The sequence below is a fragment of the Trachymyrmex cornetzi genome, unplaced genomic scaffold, assembly GCF_001594075.2.
Source record: "Trachymyrmex cornetzi isolate Tcor2-1 unplaced genomic scaffold, Tcor1.1 scaffold61, whole genome shotgun sequence".
NCBI lineage: Eukaryota > Metazoa > Arthropoda > Insecta > Hymenoptera > Formicidae > Trachymyrmex > Trachymyrmex cornetzi.
The window spans coordinates 2391249-2418666 of record NW_017299926.1 but is presented as its reverse complement, the minus strand read 5'-3'; the positions used below and the strand labels follow the sequence as shown (position 1 = coordinate 2418666).

The following is a 27418-nucleotide window of genomic DNA, read 5'->3' as shown; positions in this document are numbered from 1 at the left end:
ATAATAATTTAACAATGGAATTAAATAATTCAAGAAAATTTATTAAATTTGTGTCTCAAATTTAGATTATTATTTACTAAGTGCGTACTTTAATGAATTATTATTTTATAATCGGTTGAAGAGGGTGAAGCGTTTTTCTTTTAATAACTCGAGTGTGTAAAATGTAATATATTTGTTTTTAAAGTTTTCTAGTTATCGTTTTATCTTTGAAAAACAAGTTCTCCTGAATAACAGATGCGATTTAAGAGTGACAAAAAAGGCCTCTCAACATTTTAATGCCGACTATGCTCGTCGAAATTTTTACAGCTTGCTGAAATTGTCCGGTCTTCGTCGAACGAGAGGTAACGGAACGCAGAATGTCAAGCGATAGCGAATACCGATTTCGCGCGATCCTGCAACTCACGATGACTTGGATGTCGTACTTGAGACTTTTCATGTACTCGAGCCTTTACACGCCTCGATCGCGGTGCCCGTCTATGGGCGAGCATATAAATTACACTCTCGTGAGTGGAACCACACCGTGACAGCAGACAAAATACTCGGTCCCGGGTGGTTCCTAGATCTACCGGTGATATCTTCACTAAACGTAGTGCCACCCAAGGTGTTAGTAAGTCCGAGATGGCACAGCCAGATAGACAACACCATCCCCATCGCATTAGCTATTTTACGGTCAAGAGATGCACCTTGAAAAATGTATAAGAGGGAAGGGGAGAGAGATAGGAAATGCGCGATCTTGGCAAGTGGGTGACAATGACTTTACGGGCGTCGTCGAGGCAACCTAAGGTGAAGGATCTCTCTGGGGAAATTTCAAAATATACATGACGAAACTTTCGCTTTTTGTAAATATAAATTTATTTAGACCCACAACTCACGGTTAACTCAGAGGTTTAACTTATTCTTCATCTTTTTTCAATTCAAGAATTGGAAACCGCGAGTTGTGGAATTGGGTCTAAATATATTCAAGATCTAAATATATTCAATACTTAAATATATTCAAGAATTGGAAAGAGATGAAGAATAAGTTGAATATTAGTTAAGAATTAATCGTGAATTGTGGAACTGGGCCTTATGCCCATTTCTAATCTTTAGAACTAGAAAAAAACGATGAGTAAGTTGAACCGAGATTAAAGTTAATCTACATTGGTGGAAACGGGCATTAGTGTTCTAAATAATTATTTTTGTTGTCCTCGTAATAAAAGTTGTTCGTCAAATTTATCATCAGTCTTGATCGGCTGTAGCGAGCCGATGCTTCGTTGCAATTTATATCGATTTATTTGCGACTATACATGTACATGCAGATTATTATCGTAAATATACAATACAATGTAATAACAAGACATGCGGGTCCATTTAGAATCCCCGAGATGTGGGTAGTTTTAACTTTATATCAACGTGTCTACTTTATAAAACTGTGATTGATCACATACACATATAACCTTCTTGATTCGATCACAGTTTTGACAATGATTGTTAACAATGTACAGAGAAAAACGCTTTTAAGTAACGAGTACATCGCTGGCGCAGTGTCGGTAGCCGGTAGTCAATGTCACGATGAGACAAAGAGGTGGGGAACGCACTTTCAGGAGCAAGAAAGAGACTGGGCACAGGTGCGGTCTCTGACATGCTGCTCGTGCCGCAACGAAGCGCAATCGTATGCACACATCCCACCATGATTGTTCAGAGATCGAGAGGATGAGAAGTATATAATATGAGAGGAAAAAGAGAAAAGTGAAAGATGACGAGCGTATCTGTGATCAATGCACTGCACTGTCATGTGGTAAAACTGTTTCCATTTCGTTGCAATTATTCTTTTTATTGCAATTTATCATACGTTGACAGTATAGAAGAAAAAAGGAGAAAGAGAGAAGAGAGAGAACGATATTTAAAAAATATTTAACGATAAATAGTTGAACCGGGTGAACCGTTCACTTTACGTAAAGCGACGATGGTAGTTTTAAAATATCGGACAAATGCGATATCTCGCAGATGCCAGGATCGTCCATGAAATAAATTACGCCGGGCGCAGCCGTAACTGCGCTCGTGCCGTTTCGCAATTGCAGTTGCGATTGCCCGTTCGCGCCGCGATTCTTCCGAGAAGAGGGACAGCGCGAAGTAAGACTCGCGGAAGAGAGACAAGAAAGAACACAGAGAGATCGACGAGAAGGTGGAACGGGAGAAGTTACGGAGATCCGGCAGCGGCAACGGCAGCGGGCGCTATCGCGCAACCGTGTCTCGCGGCGCGGCGTGTTCGATCGAGAGAGGGTCTCGGTGTTCACCTTCGGCTGAAGTCTACCACGAAGGTAGAGGTGTAGCCTTGATACTTTGGTGCCGCGGCGGAAGGAGAAGAGAGAAATCCCGGAGAACTTTACGACGAGTGGAGAATGCCGCGCGCGCGAGGAGGAGATTCTTTAACCTTTAGCACGGCGGCGTGCCTCGGCTTCTCTCGATCGCGATCGATCGGGACGTATCGCGGGTATCGTGTACGTGAAGAAGTGGAAGGTCTTGTTGCAAGATCGAGGTAACGTTATTTCTGCCGTGAGGCTTATCGCGAAGTTTCATTTCGCCGAGTTATATACGGCAGAGCGAGGCGCACTTCGTTCTACAATTACAACTTGCCATTTTTGTTAGAATCTCTACGGTTGCTTTTTAATACTTGGCAAGAATACTCTTGTTGAAGAATATTATCAAAACTACCGATCCTTCGATTCTGCTGCGCGTACGCGTTCGAATTAAGAAAGGTTATTCTATGAGATCGTTACGATATTAATCTTGCCGCGGATGCGGCGAAGCAAAAAGAGAACATGGCGTTAGTTTGATAAAAGGAATGCGCTTTGAGAAACTCCGAAGAGGGAGATTCCTCGAGCACTACCGAGCGCTAATGCGCCCCCGCGCGCGCGCACCACCGCAAAAAACGCTGAATCCTCGACGGAGGGCGGAAGAAATAGAGCGAAAACGAGTGGCCGGAGATGGCCACGGGGGCCGTAACCGGGGAACAATGAAGGAGCCGCTCGTGACAGCCTCCGGAGAAACGTACGCGTGATGTATGCTCGGTCAGAGCCCCGCAACGAGATGAAGTCTGATTGCACTCCCGCGCACTCTGCATGCCCATTACAACTACTGTTAAGCGGCAGCTGTTTCGATGCGCGGCTTAACTCGGGACCGCACCTCAGCGTACGGATGATGAACAGATAGAGAAGATATTTAAGAAGATTTATGAGCTCCCGGTAATACCTCGGGGCCACGAACCACGGCGGTGTCATCTTCGCATCGGCACGGAGCGGTAGAACCCAGCCTGAGTGCCGTTGTTACCTTGACTGCACTTTTTCACTGCACTCGCGGTTTTGCTGCTCGAAACGCGATGCTGAACGCCCGATAAACTTACTTAAGCCCTTATCAGACTGTACAGGAAATATATTGGAGATTAAGGATTGCGAATTGAAGATTAGAATTTAACCAATCAGGTAAGTGGAACTTTGATCCATTTTGTTTTGATTGGTTAAATTCTATAGGCTCCTATTACAATCCTCAATCTCCAGTGCGTAGTCTGACATAGGTATTGCTTATATTTTCAAGCAAAGCTGCGTCTAGTTACAATCGTACATGAAAAAAAAGGTTTTGTTGAATATAAAAAAAAAAAAAAATCTAATTGTAAAGTGAAATTTCCGGTAACCTCATATTCTAAGCAGAAACTTTTACAGAAAGAGTATTCCTCTTCCAATGTATTGGACTATTCATCAAAAATGTATTGGAAATTATTCTAACAGTTTTCCTCTTGTATGAAGAGGAATATATTTACTGAAAGCGGAGTGCCTTCTTACGAGTAAATTATATTAGGAACAGCAAGGTTTTTACTGCAGAGATGCAAAACGAAAGTATTCTAACTGTAAGAATATTGTGCTTAGCATATTTTCCTCTTGATTTCAAAAGATTCCTCTTGAAGCCGTATATAAGAATAAAATCCTCTAAGATTTAGCGGTTTCTGCTAATATTAAAATTATTTTTTTTTTTTGGGTGAAGTATCTAAAATTTAGCTAGATACAGATCTGAAAATAATTTTGTTTGGACCATCAAAATATGTAGGACGCTTAAATCGATGGTTAGAATGTTAAAATTTTTTGCTACGTTAACACCATTTTCAAATCTGTATCTCAGTTTTTAAATACTTTAGTAAAACCGTTCTTTCCGTGTGTCCTTCCTGATTTATCGTGAAACATTTACTGATAAGTGAGCTAAAAGTTTACCACGTTGAGATTTCGTGTTATCACTGTTCCAAGATTCCAACCGTGAAGAAACTCGGTCGAGCCTTATAGATGTTATCTCCTAAGGGTGTTCTTCTATCCTTGGTAAAAAGCACGTCGGCGGCAAAGCATAGATGAGACGTAATCTAAGCCACGCGAGGTTTCCGTCGTTGCTCGCTACTCATTATCTCAGTGAGGGGGACTAGGCCGAGTAGGCCTTTAAATCAACGTCCCTCGCGACAATTAACTTGCCCCGTGTGAGTGAATAGGAGTTGGTGTACCTAGCTCGAAGCGAGCGAGCGACCGAGTGAATCACGCGCGCCACCACCTGCCGGAGCGTGACCTCTTAATGTGCATGGCGAGAGACGAGGCCGCCTCGACATCGGCGCGGACATCGGCGAGAGACCCCTAAAAAGGAGCCTCCACTCCTTACATCAGCAGATGCGGTCAGATAAACGTGAAATCATCTTGCCTCATCTGCAGTGCTTAATTAAATTACGTGCCGGATTAACTTGAATATTTCGGCTCGAAGTTGTTATCGGATTATTCGAGAGATAGTTTTTCGTATATTTTTAAATTGCGTCGACTACAGCAAACCATTTCTATTTCAAAGATAATCTAAGATTTGTAACGTACATATACTGTAATGAAAACTTATTTAATCAACGTTTACGCCACTGGCCGTTGAGTCTCCCGCTTCATCCAGACTCTTTCTCCCTCCCTTTCTTTTTCTGTTCGTCTCGCTCGATACTCTGGAGGAGGTAGAAGGAGCGAGATAATGGAGAGAAAAGAAGAGTATATACTATCTACCCCTTCCTTTCATAGTCCACTCTGAGAAGCTCCCCACCTCTATGTTACTCGCCGTCTTCTTGAGTCCGAATGTAATAGCTCTGACATACACCCACTAGCACACGTGCACGTCCTCCATATAATGTTCCGACGAAGCTGGACGCGTCGAGCATCCACGAAAGGGGCCTGGGAAAATGACTGGATAATCGATATACTACCACAGCTCCTTTCGACGCGTCGCTCGCCTCTATCTTGAACGCGGGCAGGGTCATAGGTCATTGTTATAAACCCACCGATGTTATTACAGGTGCATGTGAAGGTGCCGTGCTACGCTCTCGCGTTGGTCCGCGCGAATAAAACAAGTCGCTTCGCTGGACGGATCAAAAATTATTTTCCTACATGCAGAATGATGCACGATACACGTAATGAGCTGGGTGTTTTTCAATTTGTCGCCTACGGACATTACGCGCTATCTTGAAGCAACTGTTCCATCTATAAGGTATCACTTTTTGTAAACGCCCAACCATCGTAGTTGTCAGAAAGAAATCTGGGCCACCTTGGGACCACGTCATCCATGTGGCCACTTATCTCCTAGAGGACGAGGCTAAGTAGATGAGAAAGATCGCTAAACCCTCATCCGTCATCGGTCGTCTGTCCGCCAATCACGGGCCAACGCCAACGGTTCCGTGAGTGCCATCGGCGTAATCATTTACTCTCCGCGTTGATTAATGGTAAATGCAGCGTGCATCTTGACGAGCTGAAACGCAACACCGGCCTCCACGTAGACAGGCGCTTTTTGTCCCCGTCGTGAAGCCTGACGGACGTGCGCCGTGTTCAGCGCGACAAAGACCGTAAGCGAGTTTATGTCGGCCATCGTCTTAAAGCATTCTGGATGTTCATTCAGGGAAGTAAGATCATAAGTCTTGCGGATGTAGCGACTCGATATTCAGTTCTAGGACAACCGCGGCCCGCGTGTACGTTCCTTAATGGGAGTGAAGTGCGATAAATCGTTCATTATTGTTCTCGACCTAGCGAGGGCAAGTAAATTATTAGGATAATCAATATTCTTCCATCATGGAATCTCGGAATACAGAGATAGAAAAGTTTTTAATATTTCTAGAAATTGGAAAATTTCTGTAATTATCATAATAAGCGAATATCATAACAAGCAAATAATGATGCGCTGCTGACGCATTGTTGACATATTGCTTCTATTTTACGTAATAAATGATAAACGATGTATAGAGAGAAATTATTTTTGGAAAATTTTATCTGTGGTGCTATGGAACGACCCACTCATCACAGAGAACAACGAATGATAACGAATGATATGACGACAATCAATATTCGGCATTCAAGCGAATTTCTCGTAATTTATTTGCAAACCAACACTATTTTTTACGATACGATCAGTTTATGACGCTTCCGTCATTGGAAATTATAGTCTTTCGGTGGCAAATGTCGAGCCTGGTGAAGCGACGCGGAAAAGTGGAGAGGCAGAGAGATCGACACGTACCCATCAAGCAGAGATTTACGTAACGGCTCGTACACGCATGACCGAATACGTATCGGTCTGCGTGCATCCGGACATTCGCGTGTGGAGCCGTGGTTTTGGGCACCTGCTCACGAGCCATGACCCCTTATGCGCATACGAGAGAAGGAGTGAGCGGTGTGCCCCCCGAGAAAAAGTCTCGCAGGGCATGGAGGGGCGGAGGAAGATCAAGAGAGACGGCCGGCATCCTTCGCTGATTGACGAGCACCGGAGTCACTGAGATGTGCCCGAGAGACGGAGCAATAAAGCACGTGCGCGCATAAACGCGAGAGAATGATCTCGGGAACGGAACACCTGCCTGGTCTGTACCTCTCAAAGGGTGCGGTCCTCGGGGGGGCATCTCGCGACCGTTGATACATATTCATTCCCGAGCGAAACAGGCCGAGCTTCTTCTATCGGTGATCACGATTTGTACGAAGTAATAGAGATTGATTAGGTCGCTTCGCTTTGATTTTTGATGCCTCGAAGCAATTCACGCGTTTCGTGAGTTTAATTTTAGAAGATGAAAATTATTATATTCCTCTTCTGTACTTTTGGCTACCTACGAGCTCTTACGTCGAGGAAACGAATAAAATGAATTACCTACTCCGATACGCGAATCGAGTTGTTCGGGGAGTGATTTTCACGATTCACGTGTCTCATTAAAGATCCATCGTTCTGAAATGGCTTCCGCGTACGTTTCCGTGTATTAAAAAAATCCGCAACTGATGTATTCAGGTTAATAAATAAATAAGAATCGCCGGTAATGGCTCCCACATATACGATTACCCGCGCAAATGCGAACTTAATGAATGCAAGCAGTACGTCGTACATTATATATAAATACGGTCCCTCGTGTTTCTTAGCGTAACGAATTTGTCGTATACGGGGTATATTAATATTTATGATTGTAAGAATACTGTAAAAATATTTTCTGTATAGAAAGGGAATCGTCAATTTGAATTTTTTTATGCACGCACGTGAAACTGTTTACGATCCGTATAGTTTATCTTTTATTTATGATAAGTTATCTTTATAATGAGGAATAAATTTTTACAGTTTATGCCTGTTTTCTTAAAATGTATAAGATATTTTCTATTATCTGTTATATAGTGTGATATATTATACTGATCATTATATAAAGTACAAGAGTAAATTGCACGATTGATTTTATATTTGACACGTACGACGTTAAAAAAATACCTTACGACCTAATTATTTTATAATCATTTGTGCTTGATGAGCACTCCGTAGATGCGCATTGACAATCGTAAAGCCTGACGTTAAATCGCGATCGTGCGGTCGTGATTGGGAGGAAAAAAAAGAGAGGACAGTCACGCAACGCGACGCAGGTGCTCGCGAAGATTCAGAAGAGAGAGGCACGCGCAACGAGATCCATAGCGCGTGCGCGTGAAAGTTGCTCGCCTACCTTCTGGATCAGGTCGATTGCCCTCTCGATCTCCCTCACACATTCGATGGCAATCGGAGCACCGAGCAACGCAGACGTGCGAATGGACGCCGTTTAATTAGAATTAATGCGGTTGCCCGTCATTCGCGGTATCATTCTTCTGCAGGTATTACTGGGTGTTGAGCAAAAAACAGCATTTATCCAGATTGGTCGGTGATCGGGTTTTTTTCATGATCGAAGAGCTTTAAATACCATTGATAAAAACTGATCAGCTGCGAGAAAATTAACGTTGAAATTAAAATAAGATCAGAATTTTATTTCACGGATTTATTTCAGAATAAATCTTATTCACTGAAAAAATTTCTGGTTAAAAATGGACAAATCAGAATTTTATTGACCAGAGAGAGAAGAGAGAGAGAGAGAAGGTCAATTTATTATTTTAGTTGAGATAATCGGAATTCTGGTTGATACAATATTTCTGGTAAAATCTACTAGAATCCTTATTTTTACCAGAATAATTATATCAATTAAAATTCTCGTTATCTCCATTAGAATTTTAGCAGATTTAATCAGAAAATTCTGATTCGACCATTTTCCATCAAAAATTACTATTTCCTCCAACCAGACCATTTTTCTCAGTGTACTATTTATACAATAAAATTATTGATATAAGATTACTATTTATATAAAAAAAAATGATTGATTAATATAATATTTCGGTCCTTTATTTAAAGTATCGGTGTGAAGTTTTAATCTTTTTATGTAAAGTTTTTTTCAAAACGAAATATGTATGTTTTTAATTCATTTTGCGAAAATAATTAATTGTAGCGGAGCCAGTTTTTCAACCATTCATACAATGAATACTTGGCTTGGTTTGTTGGTGGCGTTCTGTGCGGCGCGGAGGTAATTAATGAGAGCACTTATTAAACGTCGCCGCGTTAATGATCCTTACTTGTCACGCACATGGATAACGTATGAGATTTTGGACGATTACGTTCCGTTAAATTGAAATTCTGTCGGTTCGCGTATCGCGATGCTTTCAAACTGCGCGTCGCTATGTCGAACGATTTATATTAACGGGCCGTTAATTAACGTCATCTCATTGAAACCGGTTCGCTCGTTGCCGTCACACAACGCGGTCGGGATCAAAATTTACATGTAATTATGTTAAAATATTGTGATTAAATGGAAGTATTATGTCGATATTGATGTTTGAGCTGCTACAATATGCTACAGGTAACTAAAATCGTTCGATGAAAATAATTAATTATTCACTCATCACACACAGCGGTGTCTGGTTATGAAAGGATTATCAATAAAAGAGATAAATATCTCTATTACGAATCATCGGGATACTTTTATTAAATTTAAAGGTTTGCGTAAAATTGCTTCGATTATATTTAATCTTTAAATGTATAAGTACGCACGTGTCTCGTCACATAAATAATCCGATAAAAGAAACAGTGAGAGATTTCAACAGGCAGCGAGGAAAACTACAGCAAATTATGTTCTTACACGAGAATCGAAAGCGATCCTTTGATCACGCGGCCGAAGAGTTTTTCAACAGCGAAGGTGCCCCTTGTCGCTCGTTTCGGCGCATCATTTGTAAGTACGGCAATTTTGCTTTTTGTCGCGGTTCTCTTGTCGCCGATACTACGATAAACCCGCGAAGAAAAACCGACGGCCTGATTCAGCCTCATTGGGTAATTTGAGTAGACCTGACGAATGCCCGCGATTTCGTTCAGAAAATTCGTCGGTGATTTACGTCACGTACCGGTTCGTCCGCGATTTTCGCCGCACGCAAAAAATTCTTAATCAACGTTCATCTTGTATTCGCAATCTACTTCGCGAGTAACGAAGAACAAAGTATCCCTGACGTTTAAACGCTTATACTGCTCGAGTATATTTTCTTCGTGAAAAATTGCATGTTTCATTTACCTATCAAAGTCTTAACATCACAGTCTACGATTTTGCGTATTTCAAAAATCCTACCCGATTGCGCAAACCTGCTGGTTAAAGCTTCGGAAGAGGTACCTCCAAGTCTAACCGAAGTACCTCCAAGTCTAACCGGTTGCCTTTCGATGGGTCTGAACTGCCGGCTTCCCTCCAGCCGAACCATCAAAGGCAACATCTTGAAACGTCGTTCAAACTAAGCGGCGCTCTTCGCAACGCCAGACAGGCACGATAATTATTCTGTAATTGAAACACGTAAACGCGCGTGCTAGCAAACAAGGTAGTATAATGCGTCATTTAGTGATTATACGTGGTGCATTATAAGTGCGTCGTTGCTTTTGGAGCCACTTTGCCGTTTCATGGATTCGCACGAAGAGGATTCTTTAATGAGGCCAAATAAGAATTATCTCTTCTTTTCGTTAAAACATCAAAAGTATCGTGAAGAAAAAAGGAGCATGATAATATGTGGTAATAAAGATTAATATTTTTCAAAATAATTCGTTGTTACGATATAATGAGATAGCGTTTTGTCGACGATGCCTTTATAGTAGAGTGATTTTCTTTGAATGAAGGTACTGATACTCGAATTTGAAGCTTTGAAGATTCGAAGCTTTGACATTAAAATTTTCAAAGTAAATTACAATTATACAATTATTAATTTAATATAATTAACGGTAATAAATATATCTTCATAAAAAGTATAAATACATTTACGAATATATATATCATGAATATATTTTCTTTTTTTCTGTTTACACAAACATATTTTTTGAACGTTCGAAGGCATTTAATTTTGACAGGATAAATTACTACGTGTCTATATATTCGTTAATGACTAATTAATTATACTCTACAAGACTTAAGTGATTTCTTCAAAAGAATATGCGGTTCTCCTTGAGTTTAATCGAAAATGTTATAAAAGGGAATTTTGTGATCTTCAATACTTTACATATTTTACAATTTTACTATATATTTTATATCTTGTGTGCTAATATTTTATGTTTATAAATTAAAGACTCAACATACGTTATACATCATTATTTTAATTTTTGAATTGCGTATAACGAGACACCGACAAACGTTGCGATGCATTTTGTAACGGAGCTGCCCTAACTAAGTAATTTCGGAATTCCGTAGACGTCAAATTGTCACTGAAACGGAATGTCGCCGCTACGTCAGACATCTGCCGCGGCAATTGGCGTGTCACACCATAAATGCCAAGGTGGTGCATCGGGCAAGAAAAGTGCATCTTACGTTTCGCTGCCGCTGCACTCGATGAGTGAACTTTTTCGTCAAATGGGCGTGTGATCGTTTGTCGTGCCGAGATCTCTCCTGAAGAATTCGCCGACATTCGTGATGTTGGCTTACTGTGAATTGCTTTTAAATACTATCTCCTCTCGCCGTTTTTTCGCTACCAGCTTAATTGCTTCATTCTTCTTTCATATGGCTTCGCATTCGTGCTTAATGACTTACACTTAACGCGCATTTCCACTTCTTTCGTAATAAAAGCATTAAATTAGTGCGCTTAAATTAGTATAATTCTCGCATAACGTCAGATAAGGATATTGTGACTAAAAATTATTTATGAAAACGACTTGCCGTTTTAATATGACGCATCCTGCCTTTAAAAAGGGGATAACACGCGCTCGAGGCGAGGAATGAGTTCTGAGCTTTATAAGAGCACGTAAAGGAATCGCCATTATGCTAAGCGCATATTCCAAAGGAAGGGCCTCGGGGGCATAGGGCAGTGCGGTTCCCCGCGGCGTGCCGTAAATAAATTTTGCAAGTCCATAAATAATTAATAGATTCGTTACGTGGGCGTGTGTAAATCATCGACAGACACGAGATTCGCTCGCCTCGAGTTGGTCGCTGCCCTGCTGAGCTCGTCGGGAACAAATCATCGATTTTCGGCAGTAAAAGCTCGCTTTTTGACAGAGTCTAATAAAAACGAGCGAAACGACTCTTAGACGCGTCTGCTGATCCCATCAAAATGTTCGGGGAAACGATGCTATTTTCGGAAATATATCATAAAGTAATTATAAAATTTTTCTCACACGTAAATATGCTGATAATAGCATTATACTAATTCGCACTTTGGTTTGCAAATACTAACTGCAGGTTAAAATAATATAGAAATTGTTGTAAAGATATTAATTCTTTAGCGTGCATTTTTAGGTATTTGGAGAAGTGTATTCTATTGTATGCGCAAAGCTAGGGAACGAGTCATTGATGAACGCTTGAGAAACCTCCCTCTCACTAAATAAAGAATCTACAGAAGCATCCCCTTCCCTCGTGAGAGAAGCAGGTGCATGCATCCCTGCAGGGGCGCGTAATTTGCCCTCGATCTATTGCATGTTAGCAGGTCAGATTTTTCGCGGTGAAATAGTGGCATAATGGAAGTCTCGAGGGTCTTTTCTCCCCTCCGTTCTGAACTACGGTTTTCAAATTCGTGACCTATCATTATCTGGCGCGAACCGGAAGCTCAGTGCCGGAGGGGTCAGCCTGGCGGGCATCGAAATTTCAGGATCGTCGCGGTGACTTCCAAGGAATTGCGGGTCGATCAATGGGATCATTCAAAAATGACAGAAGCAGGTGATAAGGATGTTACATTTTCGATGGTTTCAGAGATGTAATGAGCAAATTAGCGCTGTTGGTGGCATCGAAGGAATTGGTTCGCAGTCAATTTACCGCTCAACAGTTCCCTCTTCTTATATTTTTTTGGATTTCTCCGCTTATTGTCTCCCTTAGACTCGGATCCAGATGGTGTCAAGGATATAAGATACTAATTCAACAGAACTCTATATAGAATTGGCGGAAATAAATTGATTTTCTTCTTTTTACATGTATGAAAAAATTTTACATATTTTTGTACTTGTCAGACATCATTCCTTTTGCTATTTTTGTTTTATATCAGATTTCAATTGCTCAAAGTCTCTCATAATATATTTCTATGCCAGTCAATAAATTTTTGCAGATCTGCCAGTAGAAGATGCTGTCTATTAGTTACACCTTCCGTGTAGACTACGACATCTGGACAACGAGAGAAGGATCCCAAATCTCCTGCGGCGAGGTTGAAAGTCCATTTCGCAAATTGGCGCCACACTCCTTGCTATCCTTACCTTATGACGACTTCACGCCTGATTCCGTTAATTATTTTCGGCTTACAAACACCTTCCCTTTGCGCAGAGATTTCATGGGGACATATGGCGTCCGAGTCACGCAGTCCAGTCATTCCGGCTAATCTCGTCGAAACTTTGCCAGAACTCCACCCCTTTACCGAAAAAGGGACGCGGAATCGGTGTGTTGAAGTCTTCGATGGATTCGACACGCAGCCGCTAATTATTAGCAGAAGGCATTTTTTGCCCTTTTCTGTTGAAGCTACGTTAATGAGAGGCCACGGTCAACTGGAAATAAACTAATTGGAGAAAGGCGCCTTCTAATCATTGCGTCTAACGGCGAACTGGCATCGTAGGTGACGACCAGACGCCTTTGGGAAGGCGTGTGCTTCAGATAATTAGTCTTTGATGGTGCAGCAATAATTACGGTTTTTCACGTTTACGTTGCTACTGAGCCGCACGATTTTTTCGAGTTTATATATTTGAAATATTGATTTAACACGAGTTTTATAGAGTTCTCCATTATAACTGTTTAAACGAGTTTTGAAATGGACATTTTCGTAAAAAATATATATATTTGTTTAAAATACATATATTTATTAAATATACAAAGGGCGTTCAAATTTAAATTTAATAAATAAATAATATAAAAGGACTACGAACCAAGCTGGATGTTTGTGCTAATGACGTTTTTATAAACAGTTTTATATTTAAATTACACGTAATTCCTCCGTATCAGCCGACTCTGTTGTTGAGAGTAATTATTACTAAAGACACATATAACAGTACTAAATGTAATTAACAAACACCTACAATTGTGATTGATGAGATTGTTTCTCCAAGAATTGGGTCAGATTGCCTCTTCTTACTTCAGTCAATTTTTTAACAATCGAGTATTATTGCGTTATTTAAATTTTAAAATGCGAATATTCTAATTTATTGTTGCATTATTTGTTACCAGTATTAATTCGAATCGTCTAACATTGAGAATGAGAAATTATAATTTAAATTGCGAGCCTAAATAACAATACATGTGCGAGCATTCGTATATACTTCGTTATTTAGGCGCGCAATTTAAATTGTAATTTAAATTTAAACGTATGTTAGATCTCACATAAAAATATAATCATGTTCTAAGTTAACAGGTTAAACTTTGAAAGTTTCAATATTAGCACCAAAAATAGTTCTCGCGCTACAATTAGACTCGAACGAGAGTGATCAGGTTCCGGCGAATCCAGCTGAAGCCTGACGGCACTTGAAAGGATACGAATCGTTGTTAAAACGAGATAGACTTATCTCCCGCCGGATTACTCTTTGGCATTGTCCTGCCAACGGACAACAGCGTATTCGTAGCAACTCTGTGCACGAATTAAAGTAAATCCTTTCTCCAAATGTCCGCTCTAATTCGGCACGGGCAGTTCGCAATGAGACGCTCTGCGGGAAACCATTCACCAGCATCGGCATAAAGAAACGGGTTCGAAATGAGCTTCGGAGATTATCTGGCTCGCCGTTACTCGTGCATCAAAAATGAGCGCAGCCGGCCGTATTTTGTCAGCGCGTCAATACTTCTGTCACAATATATGCGCGTGTCAAAGAATACCGAGAAAATCCTCCACTTTATACTACTTTGACATAATATCTATATTAATATTATCAAACATTAACTAGCATTTTTTTTTCAAGATTCATCAGTTCTTGCAATATGATATTCTTTACTGAATAAGTTCAACATAATTATCAAACAATAAAAATGTGCGAAACATCGAATAGTTTCAATATATTAGAGATTCGAAGTTATTGTTACACAACATCCGTTTCTCCAGGTATCGCACAATCAAACCGCAAGATCGTCATAGTTCTACGAAATCATGCCTCGGTTCGAGGCCGCACCATGCTCGAACCCTAAAAAGAACCTAAAAATATCGAATTGCAAATCAAATAAGAAGCACGGTCTAATCTTCCACCTTGAAATCGCGCTGCCGCAATCTCATTTTTAATCAAGCCTCGATCGCGCTCCTTGCAGATAGAGAACCTCCTCCGCGTATATCGAACGGCAGATGATCTGCCTTCCCTCGATAGAGGTCCATTGTATCCGAAATTGGCTTTTTATGGCGGTTGAATATAACATCAAGATTGTTTGCAATATTTTTTCTGCCAATCGGTAGCACGGTAGCGTACCCGCACCTGGAGGAGAAATTGGTTTTTGCATATTGTAATCACCCTGACGCCTCTGATTGACTACTCGATAAACCAAGCCATTACTTATTTCAGTATAATAAACGAGAAACAGGCGCCACTTTGTGCATAAAATTTCGATTTAACGCACCATTGTCTCGTCGTATATAATTTCTATTAATACATGTTAAAACTTAAAAAATCTCACCGACATTGGTATTGTCGTCGTGACATCATTTCTTGAACACGAATTCTCCGCAGAGATTTTCTTCCATCTGCCCGATTCGCAAAAGAAGATATTGAAGTTTTCGAGGATAACGCGGCGCTTGTTATTACGGCATTTACGGATATCGGATGTCCTTTTAGTGCCTCCGGTACTCCGAGGCTATCTCGCTCTCTCCTTCTTTCTATCCTCCACATAATACAGGACGACCCATGAGCGAGGAAAAACCGAGTCCTTGTGTACAATGCTGAAGCGCAGGCTGCAGTTCCGCCCACTTCCGGGCCTTGAATGCATTCTCGACTCGTCTAACTACCCTTAGCAGTTAAGCCACGTGAAACGTAGAGACATGTCCTTTTGCCGGTACAATTTTTTTTTTCTTCCCTCTTTCAGTCCAGTAGAAGTGTTCATCGCGCAGTGTACGATTACCAGATACTCGAAGCCGCGTATTTTCGTAGCATCGACGTTTCAAAAATGTCAGGAAGAGTATATTATACCCGATCACACACGGGGATGGTAAATTTCCTTGGAGCCATTATGCAAATCCTCGCTTTGTCTCAGATCGAACGGGAAGTGAATTTTTACGTCGCGATACCCTCGCTCCGCTTTCCGCGAGTTTCTCTACGTTTGCAAATATAAACTCCGTGGCTTTATGGTATGTATTATATAGTGTATTGCCGAGAGCTTCTTCCCGCCCACTGACGCCCACGAATCGTCGCGGGCGGAAAGCAAGTGAAACGTTTTTCTACCCTTACGCGATCCTCTCTATTCGAGGGTTTTTATTACGGTTACTCGAACATCGTGCTCTCGCCATGCCGAGGTCGGGCACACCCCGTAACACCTACTTCCCTTCCAGCTTGGATATGGGACACCGCGGACCGTAAGAAGTTAAACGGACGTATTATTTTCTGGAAAGGACACACGAGACCTTAGTTGTGGCGAACACGTGCGGCGTGTGAATAAAACAAAACGGGCACGTGCAGCCTACGGCGTCGTTCTCGAAAATTATGCCCACGATAACGGAGTGTGAACAAGCGATAACTATGATGTTGCCTCAAGTGCGCGCAAACCATGCGATCAAGAGTACAAAGCCGCTCGGCTACAAAGGCCACGCTTCATTACTGTGCAAATTTAAATTATAATTACCATCACTTATTAGAAGCCGGGTAACTTCTCTAACGATTAACAACTCCTACGTCAAATCTAATTTAGTATTCGGATTGTATACTAACTCAATGTGCTTTCAATGCATATTGAGTTAGTATATATCGATTATATGATTTCAAATAGGTTATTCGATACTCTTTTCAATTCTATCATGTATTTTCATTTTGATCGGCTTTAAATTATGTAATATATATATATATATATATATATATATATCTTATTGGAAAGTCTATATAATCGTACAATCCGATTTGTTGAAGTACGTACGATTCAATTTAGACATGGCGATTTCCATGTACATTGCAACCCGTACGATATCCGAGACACAAGGACGATATGCCAGCTTCATTTATCTTGCACACTTTGCTCCGGCACTTCTATTTGCGATTCCGTTTTATTGCTCGATCTGCCATAAACGGAATGGCACGGTACCTCGTAAAAGATACGAGCGTCGCACATCTATGGAAACTGCATGCACTCGTGCTCGTTTCGGACAAATCATTCGGAACCTGAACGGCTTTACAACATCACGAATCGTTCCAAAATTGGTTGTATACTCTTCAAAGGTTATTACGAGGTTCTGTAATAACAACACAATCTCGTCAATCGCGAATACAGTCTAATGACGATGTTGGCTTAGTGGTTTATACTTCATTCTACAACAAAAGATATTCTTGCTACAATCGTTCAATAAACTCACGATATATTTGATCCAAACACTTGTCAATATTGTTTTATATTGCGATAGAAACATCTGCGGGATACGCAAACGCGAATTATGAACATTATGCAAATTTATGTAACATCTTCATTGCGAACATATATGTGTAAATTTGATAATCGTCTTGATGATAGCGCTCGTTTAAAGTGTCATCATCCAGCATCAATTTATCGACTGAAATGCGACAGGAAACCAGGTGGACCAAGCCGCAAGTGCTGCTCCAACATTTTTAATGAACCACCGGCGGTGGTGATCTGGACAGTATCTGTGTTGGCGACAGTTGGCGTTCTTTGTGTCGGATGAAGCGGGAGAAACTACAAGCGGAACTTTCCAGCGGTTTCGAGACCCGTTTCCAACTAACCGGTGAACTTCTGGACAGCAAGTGGAGACTTGTAAGAGAACACCGAGCCAACGGTATCGACAACAAACAGGAACTGCAAAGGGCGGGACGGTTATCAGGTTACAAGCGCAGCTTAGCTTGATACGGCTGATTTATTGGCGGAAGTCGATTAGTCCCAATCTCACACCTAATTGTGAAAAACGTGACGCGGGATGATAGATGTCCTGATTTTTTATTGCATTTCATTATTGCATAACGAATTTTATAAGATTTTTAATAGGAAAAATGAAGCATTATGTTCGAAGCCTCAACTTCCTTGCCTAATGCACGTTTTACCAACGATTTTCATACTATAATCCGTATCAGGTCTGCCGCGGAGATTTACACGGGATTCCGGAATTATCCCGGTGGCCGAAGGGGATGATCCTAAGTAAACACGCGTGCGGCCACACGACTCACGTCCCCACCACGTTACGACGTAGTTTCTTCGTGCTCGAACAATTCCTTGGAAGCAACCTCCCAAGCGATTGGAAGGGAGGAAAGCGACAATGCCCGGTAGTGTTGTACAAGGGCAGTAGATCGGCCCTTCGATTTGCAGAAAGAAGGATGAATTCATATATAAGAGCAGAAAAGGTGCTACCTTCGAACGGCCTTCTCGTTTTCGTCGCGCACCGAACGTGTTCCTTTACGAGACGTGTTATGTCACTGAGCTGTCTCTTTTAAAACCCGACAACTCCCTGGACGAGACGAAAGCAGAGCAGCGATGGTTGCAGCTTGCTGGAAATGATGGATGAGACAAGTTGTTTGCTACGAGGAGCACATAATACTTGGCACTTAAAATTTGCAAAATTATTGCATTTATAAACTCAGCGCGTTTATTATTTTCTTTAATATATCAAACACAAGAAAAAAATTAAATTAACGAATAAAATTATTGTTACTTTAATATCAATGTCAATCTTACTATAATATATATTTTATTTTTTTACACAATATGCAAATAATGTGTACTCATATAATTTAAGCAAAATTGGCTTTACTTTTAAAGGTCGTTATTTTCTATCTTAGCGTAGCTGATGCTGGACACTTTAATACACTCAAGGTGAATGTGGTTTGTGGTTGGAAGGATCACTTGCTCTCGATATAACATTATATCTTCAGTCGTAAACGATAATAGCGACAATCTACGCGCCATAACGGATGTTCATCATTACTTCGAAATTGCAGTTCTCACTCGCAAACGTGACCGATTGTGTGCACAAAAAGCGCTTAAGTGTATTGTTTTACATTATTTTTTGGGAGTGAACGACGTTCCCATTGTGCACTGTCGGTAGAAAGACACACCTAATCACGTAAAAATCATAATGGGTAAATGTGGTCAAAGGCATCAGCCATATGTAACGTTGTTAGATTAAAGCCAATTCTGTGATGTGAATTTCCTTCATAAGAGTAGAACGAATCGTTCTTGGAAGATCAAAAATCGTGTCTCGCGGTTAGTGAGACACTATACTGCGAGTTTTTGCGATCACGCGATCCGAGATTCTTGCGCGTCTTGTTGATTCTTCGAGTGTTCCCGAAGAGTCGACGAATATGCTTAAAAGGAGATCAGGTAAGACCAGTTGGAAACGTAGAAACGCGCGGCTCGTCGGGAATCATAGTGAGAGAACATTCGTCATTATTACCATTGACCGTTGGTCTCTAGGGTCTACCCATTCGGGTTCCACAGGAAGTAGGCCGGTCGGATCAAGGATCAGGCTGCCCTTTTTCATTTTGAAGCGGTCCATTCAGGTGTAATGGTCAGTTAAAGACTATCCAAACAGACGATACCACCGGTTCTTTCGATGAACTTCCGAGTCTTCCTTTTTTCTCATGACCGAGTGTCTTAGACTCGAAGTCTTCCGCTTGAAGAATCGAATCTTTTGTGTTCACATATTGAACTATCACTGGTCGAATTTATAATAATAGTTTAAATTTAATTTTTGATCTTTCAGGAAAATAATAATAGATAATATGCAAGATTCGTAATACTTTATTCTTGAAAAAATTCAAAATTGATGTTTGCTTTATGCAAAACTTATTCCTAAATATATTTTTAAATATACTTGACAAAATTTTTATATTCCATTCATTTTGGATTCGATAAATTTGTTTTCGCGAATTCGCAAGTAGTTCATCAAGTTCTACGCGCGAATAATAGGCGAGCCCACCCGCGGTTGCCTAAATAGAGGAATCATCTCAAGTATATTTATCCACGTGATCGTCGAATAACAAACGTGGAAATCCTTAAATCCTAAATCAACCCGGCGCGAGCCGAAACTGAAAGCAGACTGCAAACAAACGGCGGCAGTCGAACGTGGAGGACTTGTAGTCCAATGTGGCGAAAGTCAAATATTAGGTCACGAAATAAGACGTGCTTTGTGTCTGGTCGAGTTAAGTGATTTTATGGTGGTGTTCCAAGTAATTTTCAAAAATTTCCGACACTATATAATTGTGATATTCCTTATTATATTAAATATATTTAAATCAAATAGTAATGATTTTCTTTTGTTCATCTATTTGTTTTAATGTGGCAGTAAAATTGCTGCAGTGTAAAAAAATGATTACAATCATACGCGATATATTCATTCATTATCATCGAAGAATCTGCATGATAACGTATCGTTGCTCGAAATGTTTCTTCTTCGAAGTCGTAAAAAATGCTTTTCGCGTGGCTCTTGACTCGTTTCTTATCTGAACCGAGATTGCTGTGCTGAGGCAGTAGCGGCAGTGACGAAGAACAAAAAACGAAGAAACTGAAGACAAGACAATGACCGCTGTTCAAACATGTTCAGACTTCAAACGACCGCCGGCATATCTCGTATAGGATGCGGCTGCATGTGCATTAGCGGTTCGCAACGGCGAAGGAAAATGTGCCTCCGTAGTGTCGTATCCTTTCGAGCTTTGGCCGGAGGACATCCGGCATCGGAAATAATAAATATTTGAGAAGCTGCTACGGAACGATGCAGACGCAGCGAAGCCTTTCATTTGTAAAGACATGCCGAAATTAGTGTATCGGAAGCAACGATGAGAGATATATGGAGAAAGGAGAATATTTTGCTAGGACTGAGTAGCGCGAACGTTCAAACACTAGCCTTGCAAGCTGTATCTAACCTTAACGTATAGAATTATATATCTTTATGTTCTTTAAACTGATTTCACATATAGAGTGAGTGCAAAAAGTATTCGTACAAGGAAATTTTTTATAAAAGTCTTATTTGTAGAAAATAAACATTAATTAACAATTTCATATAATGAATATATTCTGTTCTAACATAAACAAACGAGCTTTGCATGTATTTCTGATTATAAAAGCTAAATTTCTCGACTCTATAAATACTTTTTGAGCATCCAAATATTAGGTGTTAAACTTAATTCCTACCGTTTTTCGTCTCCAAAATTGATTTGTTTCGAAGGGAAGATGAATGAATACCTTAATCAAAATAATTTCCTCTATTTTCTACTTTATTACTAATTAATAATACTTTATTAATAATATTTTGATTAACGTATTTCCCTTCGAAACAAATCAATTTTGGAGACGAAAAACGGCAGCAATTAAGTTTAACACCTAATAATACAATTTTTAATTTTCGCTTATTTTTCAGGTGATATATTTTCTGTAATTAATACAAATCTTTTTGGTAAATATAATTTTAAGGAACATACAGTCTATTTTATTCTTCATGAATAAATGGTTAATTACTCAGCAAGAAATGAGATTGTCAATTAAACGTCGAATCGACGTCAAATTGGTGTTGAAATCATCGTATCGATATCGATTCGACATCAATTCGAATCATTTCTCGCTGGATAATATTTACTTTTTAAAAGTAAAGCTTTTAAAAAATATTTTTTCTGTACGAATACTTTTTGCACTCACCGTATATTTATTTAGTTTTCTATCATATATGTATGAATCGTTTCCTTTTAATTCATTAGAATTTATAATGAGATTATCACTTTTCGAATCTTTCGCATAAGAAAAGTTAACACTTTATAAGAGTCTTTTAATACCTTTTTCAATGATCGTCACGGCTTTTATTAATCACTAGCTCAGCTTCCAGATGGAAGACATCACACGCGCTCTCAACGAGCAGCTGGTGCGGTGTCGAACGCGTTGTTAAATTTTATCGCGCATACAATTTTATTTTTTAAGTCAGTCCCAAGAGTGGCGACGCGCATATCTGCATACGCCGAAGATTCATCCACCGAGTTGACTGACGAGCGCCGCCTTCCCCTAATCGGTCGATCGCCAAAAAATTCACAAAAAGACACCACGCTGTGCGCAAGGGCGACAAGGGACGAAGGAGAGAAAGGGACCAGGTTACGGAGGAGTCCCAAGAAACAAACTGAGACGAAACTCTCTCCGCGTACCCGGGCACCGCCCTTGCACTCCACCCATCCATCTCCGGCGTGCATATATTTTTGGGCGGCTAGTTTTTCCCCCGAGGGAGATTTATCATGTCCCTACGCCTCTTCTCTCGCGGGCTGCTCCATCAGTGCCCGACGTGTGGCAGGGAATAATTGGCAGAGCGGAGGAGTGGCCACATTGTACTTTAGAAACTACTTCGGAGATGGCTCGTGAGAGCAGAGTAGTTCAGTTACAGAGAAAATGATGATTTCCACAAATATAGATACAGTTACCTGCATAAATTTCAAAAATTTTATTGTGTATCTGATCACTTGATATCGATCTATTAAATTAAGTTGATTAATTAATTTAAGTAGATTTTATACAATTTTTATACTAATATTACCATGTTATAAATAACGAAAAAATTAAAATCTTTTTATCTGGACGAATATTTTACCGCGTATTTATTAAAGAATTAGTCTAAAACCCAATCTACATAAGACACAGAACGCGAGTCGCAGGTCGCTTGTTGCTTTAGTCAATTACGAAGTCACTTTTAAAATTGACGCATCGGATTGGCTGACACAACAAGCTTGCGACCTGCGACTCGCATTCTGCGTCTTATATAAATCAAACTTAAAGAAAATGTAATAATTGAAAGGCACGTGTGTCGCAAAAATACTTAAGAAAGAGACAGGCAAGTAGTTTCTAAAGTACGCAGAAATATATTTAATTATTAAATCGTGTTTATTCTTTTCTGAAACATGTTTGTAATTCTTCGAAAATGTGCGTTGAAAAGAACAAGAGAATTATCAACACTATCCGCCGTTACTGCGAATAATAAATATCAGGAGGTCATTATGATGAATTTGTATACAAAGTCGCTCGATCAAGCAGTCATTTGAAACTAGTTCGTTTGCGTACATCATTCGAGACTGTCGTGCAGTAGAAAGTCGAAAATGAGCGTGCTAAATTTTGCGCAAGAGTTTTCGCGTCTAATCAATCGTTACACAAGAACTTCTTCACCGCATGTAAGTATTCGTTCGATTAAGAACCATATATTATCACCAAGAGTAAAATATATAATGTCCACGTGAATAACGACTGTTATTCTATTTCTATGTATACATGTATTTAACGAGTACAAGTTATCGCACGTCCTGTGAAATTTTTCATACAATTTGTGATTGTTACGTGTATATTTCAGAACGATGTAACGAATGCCGTAACGCCTTTAACCGAAGAACAAATAATGTCTACTATACATCATGTGCTTCTGGTACTCATAAAAAAGGACGTTGACAAGAATAATCCGTTACAAGTATGTAATAACGCAAGCGCTGCTGCCACCCTAAAAACTTCGGCCGTACAGATGAAACAGGAACCTAACATTGAGGATATGCGCAGGTTATTTTGAAATTTTGATACATAGTCTAACGATTCTTTATGAATATACATTTTTTATGACAATAGTTTTATATTTAGACCTCAAGATGTTCGATCTGTTACTACGGATGAGGAGTCTTCTTTTTCTGATATCTCATTAAAAGATATTAAAAAAGAACGAGAGAATTCTTTCGTTATATTGGAAAAGAATGTAAATTTCGTTATCGCATTACTTCTTTGAAACGTTATCACTAATTGATGAGTAATCTAACTTTCATAATTTTATATATACATAAATATAAGTCAAATTACTAATCAATTGTAATTTACTTATTATATATATATATATATATATAGTTGACAAATTAACTTTATCTAGTTATCTAGCACATTATTAATTTCAATTTGTTACTTATCTACAGTTTATTTCACGATCGAATCCTGCGATTTACGTTAACAACAACATTAGCAGATCTGATACTTTTATTCGCGAGGAACACTCGAAGAAAACTAACGACGAGGACGTTTTTAAAGATTTCACAGATGCTGAAAGGTTTGGTGAAACAGATTCATCAAGTGATCTTTGTCAACTATCATTGAACGAAGTACGAAACTCTGATATATCAAGTGATCTTTTTCATATATCATTGAAGGAAATACGAAAGTCTGTTATGAACATTATGACAAAACTGAATCATTTAGAAGTAAGAATGATAGTAATATTAATAATATGATAAGCAATATAATTTTAAGATAAAATATCTGTGTAACAAGATATTATTTATGCATATATTTATTTATTTTACAGCATTCATTTTTACAATTGACAAGATCACCAAAAGAAGTTACGTCAAAAGCTCAAAAATCATCTTTAATTAATAGCTATTCCAATTCCAGTGGCATTTCAATTAAGACCAGAACATCGCTTAACAATCGCAAATCAAATATTACTTCCCCTAAAACACCAAATTCGTCTAAACAGTTCGCAACGAAAGATAGTGTTTCCGAGAGACGTAAAAGTACTGGTGCAATTGGAAATATTACATGTGTTAAAAAATCTAACGAATCTACAAAAGTAAATCAATCCTCCTCAGTATCAAATATAGATTTATCACCGTATAAACCAGTGGGTTCATCCGATTATCGACCCAAGTTTACGAAAAATCCAAAATACGCCCATGTACGAAGCACTATACCAAAAGCAATCAATCAAAAGAAAAAGCTGTAGTAATTGTACAATAATAATGCCGTTGGAATCAAAATTATACGATAAAATGATAATATATATTTTTATAACATGAAACAATAAAAATAAGATTTATCTTATTTTTAATAAAAAAAATAAATAAAAAGAATATCAAATTACATTTATGCGTTATATATACTGTCAAAAATCATATACACGTGTACATGCATAATGACTCGTTAACCGTGTCATTATGTATGTATTTATCAAAAAGTTTAAAATTAAAATACAGAATTAATTTAATTCAATACTTCATTTCTTTCATCTTGGAAGGGTTAATACAAATTCTTCCTTATACGCTTCCTTATACAAGAGAGAGATAACAAAATAACTATTAGTATCCCGGTCTTTAATTATAAAAATCGTGTAGGCGGTGCTTCGGCACCGTGAGCCCTCATCAATCATCCGTCAATCCACGTCCACGAGGAACGATTCCTCTAGATTACACGATCTTTGCCCTTGAAAGGCAGACCTTCGTTACTAGGAAGCAGGTAATCTTGAAGCTCGTAATTAGTGCTCGTCGGGTGAAGACTATATCTCGTAGCTTTCGTAGCACTTCGTACGGTAAGTTAACGTAGAAACTGCGTAATTTTATACATTATTTTATTTTAATGAATTCATTTCCATCAGAAATCCATTTCTCCATCATCCGTCTCACAACGGTGTCCGTGGATGCAGTAGCAAACTGCATCTGTCCTTAAGTGCACTCTTGGCGAAATACTCTTTAGCTTAAAAAGTGTTTCACTTGTTGACGTGTCAGCCGAGCCACTCACCGGCGGACTCCGAGGAGCAGTCCCATGTCCCATCAACGACAGCGATTAGCTTCACGATTCGCCTTAATGGCTGCCCGATCATCCGTTCGCTTCCATCCGTTTCTCTTTTCGACCTTACTAAGTAGGCGCGAAAATGCAAAGTGAAACAGGGACGGGGGAAGGGGAGGATATGGTCCATCCTTCGTCTCGTCTTCCCGTCACGATATAATCGTCGCGCGGTCATGTAATTTATTTTTCCATTTTTATAACGCTGTTTTTCAAAGTTTTACCACGGCATATTAATGAAGAAGAAATACGTCCAACGAAAATTATATTTATAAGCACTCATTAGAGCTGTACGTTTGATAATAAACAGATAATTATGTGTCACCGGTTGATTAAATTGATTGATGAAATTAATTCAATAATATAAATAAATGAATGACATAAACTCATGTTTTATATTTAATTATAAAATTACTGGATCCGTCGATGCGTTTCCGATTGCAAACGATAGTAATTTAAATTTCATAAGCGTCTGCACACGAGCGATTAACTCGCATATACACTTAAAGCGCTGAAAACGATATAGTCTCAGATTATAAAAAAATGCACTTCGAAAGAGAATGAACAAAAAAATTGATAAATGCGAATTCATCAATAATACATACGTCGCCGGTACCATCTTTATTATCGTGATTCAAAAGCTGATATGGCCACGACCGTGAGCACAGCTGCCACTTTGCTGAGAAACGAATTTGTAGCTGTGCTCAACCTTTTTGTCTCATCGAATCACTTCCTGGCTTCCCTCTACCCCCGTTCGCTCTTTCGTTCTGCTGTAGCCCCAAACGAGCCCATTTTTGGCTCACACGCTTGGACGTGCACACGTGTGCGCGCTCAACGGAGGACGTTTCTGCGGACAAACCGATTTGGCGTGCAAAAACGGATCGCATCTTTTTAAAACATACTTGAGGCCCGACGAAGCGTCCGCAATTTCCGCCTGATGGTGCACAGGTGCGCGCGTGTGCGTGCATTCTTTTGTCGGCGTGTCGCGCTAACAACGGCTCTCCTTTCCGCGGTGCGCGGTCACGCAATGACAAATCCTATAAATCATAAAACAAACCACGCGTTTAGACCCCGTACCGTAGCGTAACGCGGCCGAAAAATTCCCTCTCGTCCGAAGGTACTAAATTACTCTTTTTTTCGACGATGCTTCTTCGATGCACTTGAATTCATAATAACGTAAAAAGGGTGCTGTTCAACAAAATTGAAGAGGATGTGAAAGTAGGGTATTTAGGCCTCAAGATACTTTTTTTGAAAATCGCTCTACGATTTTGTAAATTTGTATTTCGACAAAGGCCACCAATTCGAAGAAGTCATTTCATTTTATGTCAAGACATATAACGAAACATCGCAAAATAGTTGTATACATAAATCGCGCGAAATCAGCGCAAAGATTACTTTTTATGAATAATCTTTACTGATTTATATCATCTTCACGAACATATCGATCTTCGCTTGTTGAAAACAGTGATTTTCGAGATTAATGTTCCCTTTTATTCGTGGCATCGCCGGCCCTTAAATAAAGCTATCACGCCACCTCGGATGAATTGCATCTCCGTTGCAGAAACCGCGCAATGAGGCCGGACATGGGCTCGTTCACGAGCGCGTAATCGCGTGTGCATGCAAAGTCACTCACGCGACCGACTTGATGGCGACGGCGGCGCGAGTCTGCAATTTCGCGCACTCGTTCGAAAACCGGCCACCCTGACACCTGTTGTCGAAGTATAAGCTTGATGATTCCCTATGCTAAGCTCGCGACGTGGCAAAAAGTCGGCCAGTCGGCTCGTTGTGGGCAATGTGGGCCCTGGGGCCGCTTGGGGGCGATCGGAAGCGGCACGGGATGAGCGAAAGGGGGGCAGACTATGGGCGTTCTTTCCCCACTTCGTTGGATCCCTACTCGATTTTACGTGTCCGCAAAAG

At 39.8% G+C, this 27418-nt stretch overlaps 1 protein-coding gene across 1 annotated transcript; it reads left to right on the top strand.

Annotated features, from left to right (window-relative positions):
• The first annotated feature begins 23008 nt into the window (after positions 1-23008).
• Positions 23009-24665, top strand: LOC108766681 (uncharacterized). Its single transcript, XM_018516106.1, has 5 exons — positions 23009-23082; positions 23259-23452; positions 23525-23652; positions 23858-24141; positions 24246-24665. The coding sequence occupies exons 1-5, from the start codon at positions 23011-23013 to the stop codon at positions 24663-24665; spliced, it is 1098 nt and encodes a 365-aa protein (XP_018371608.1). The 5' UTR covers positions 23009-23010.
• The last annotated feature ends 2753 nt before the right edge of the window (positions 24666-27418 follow it).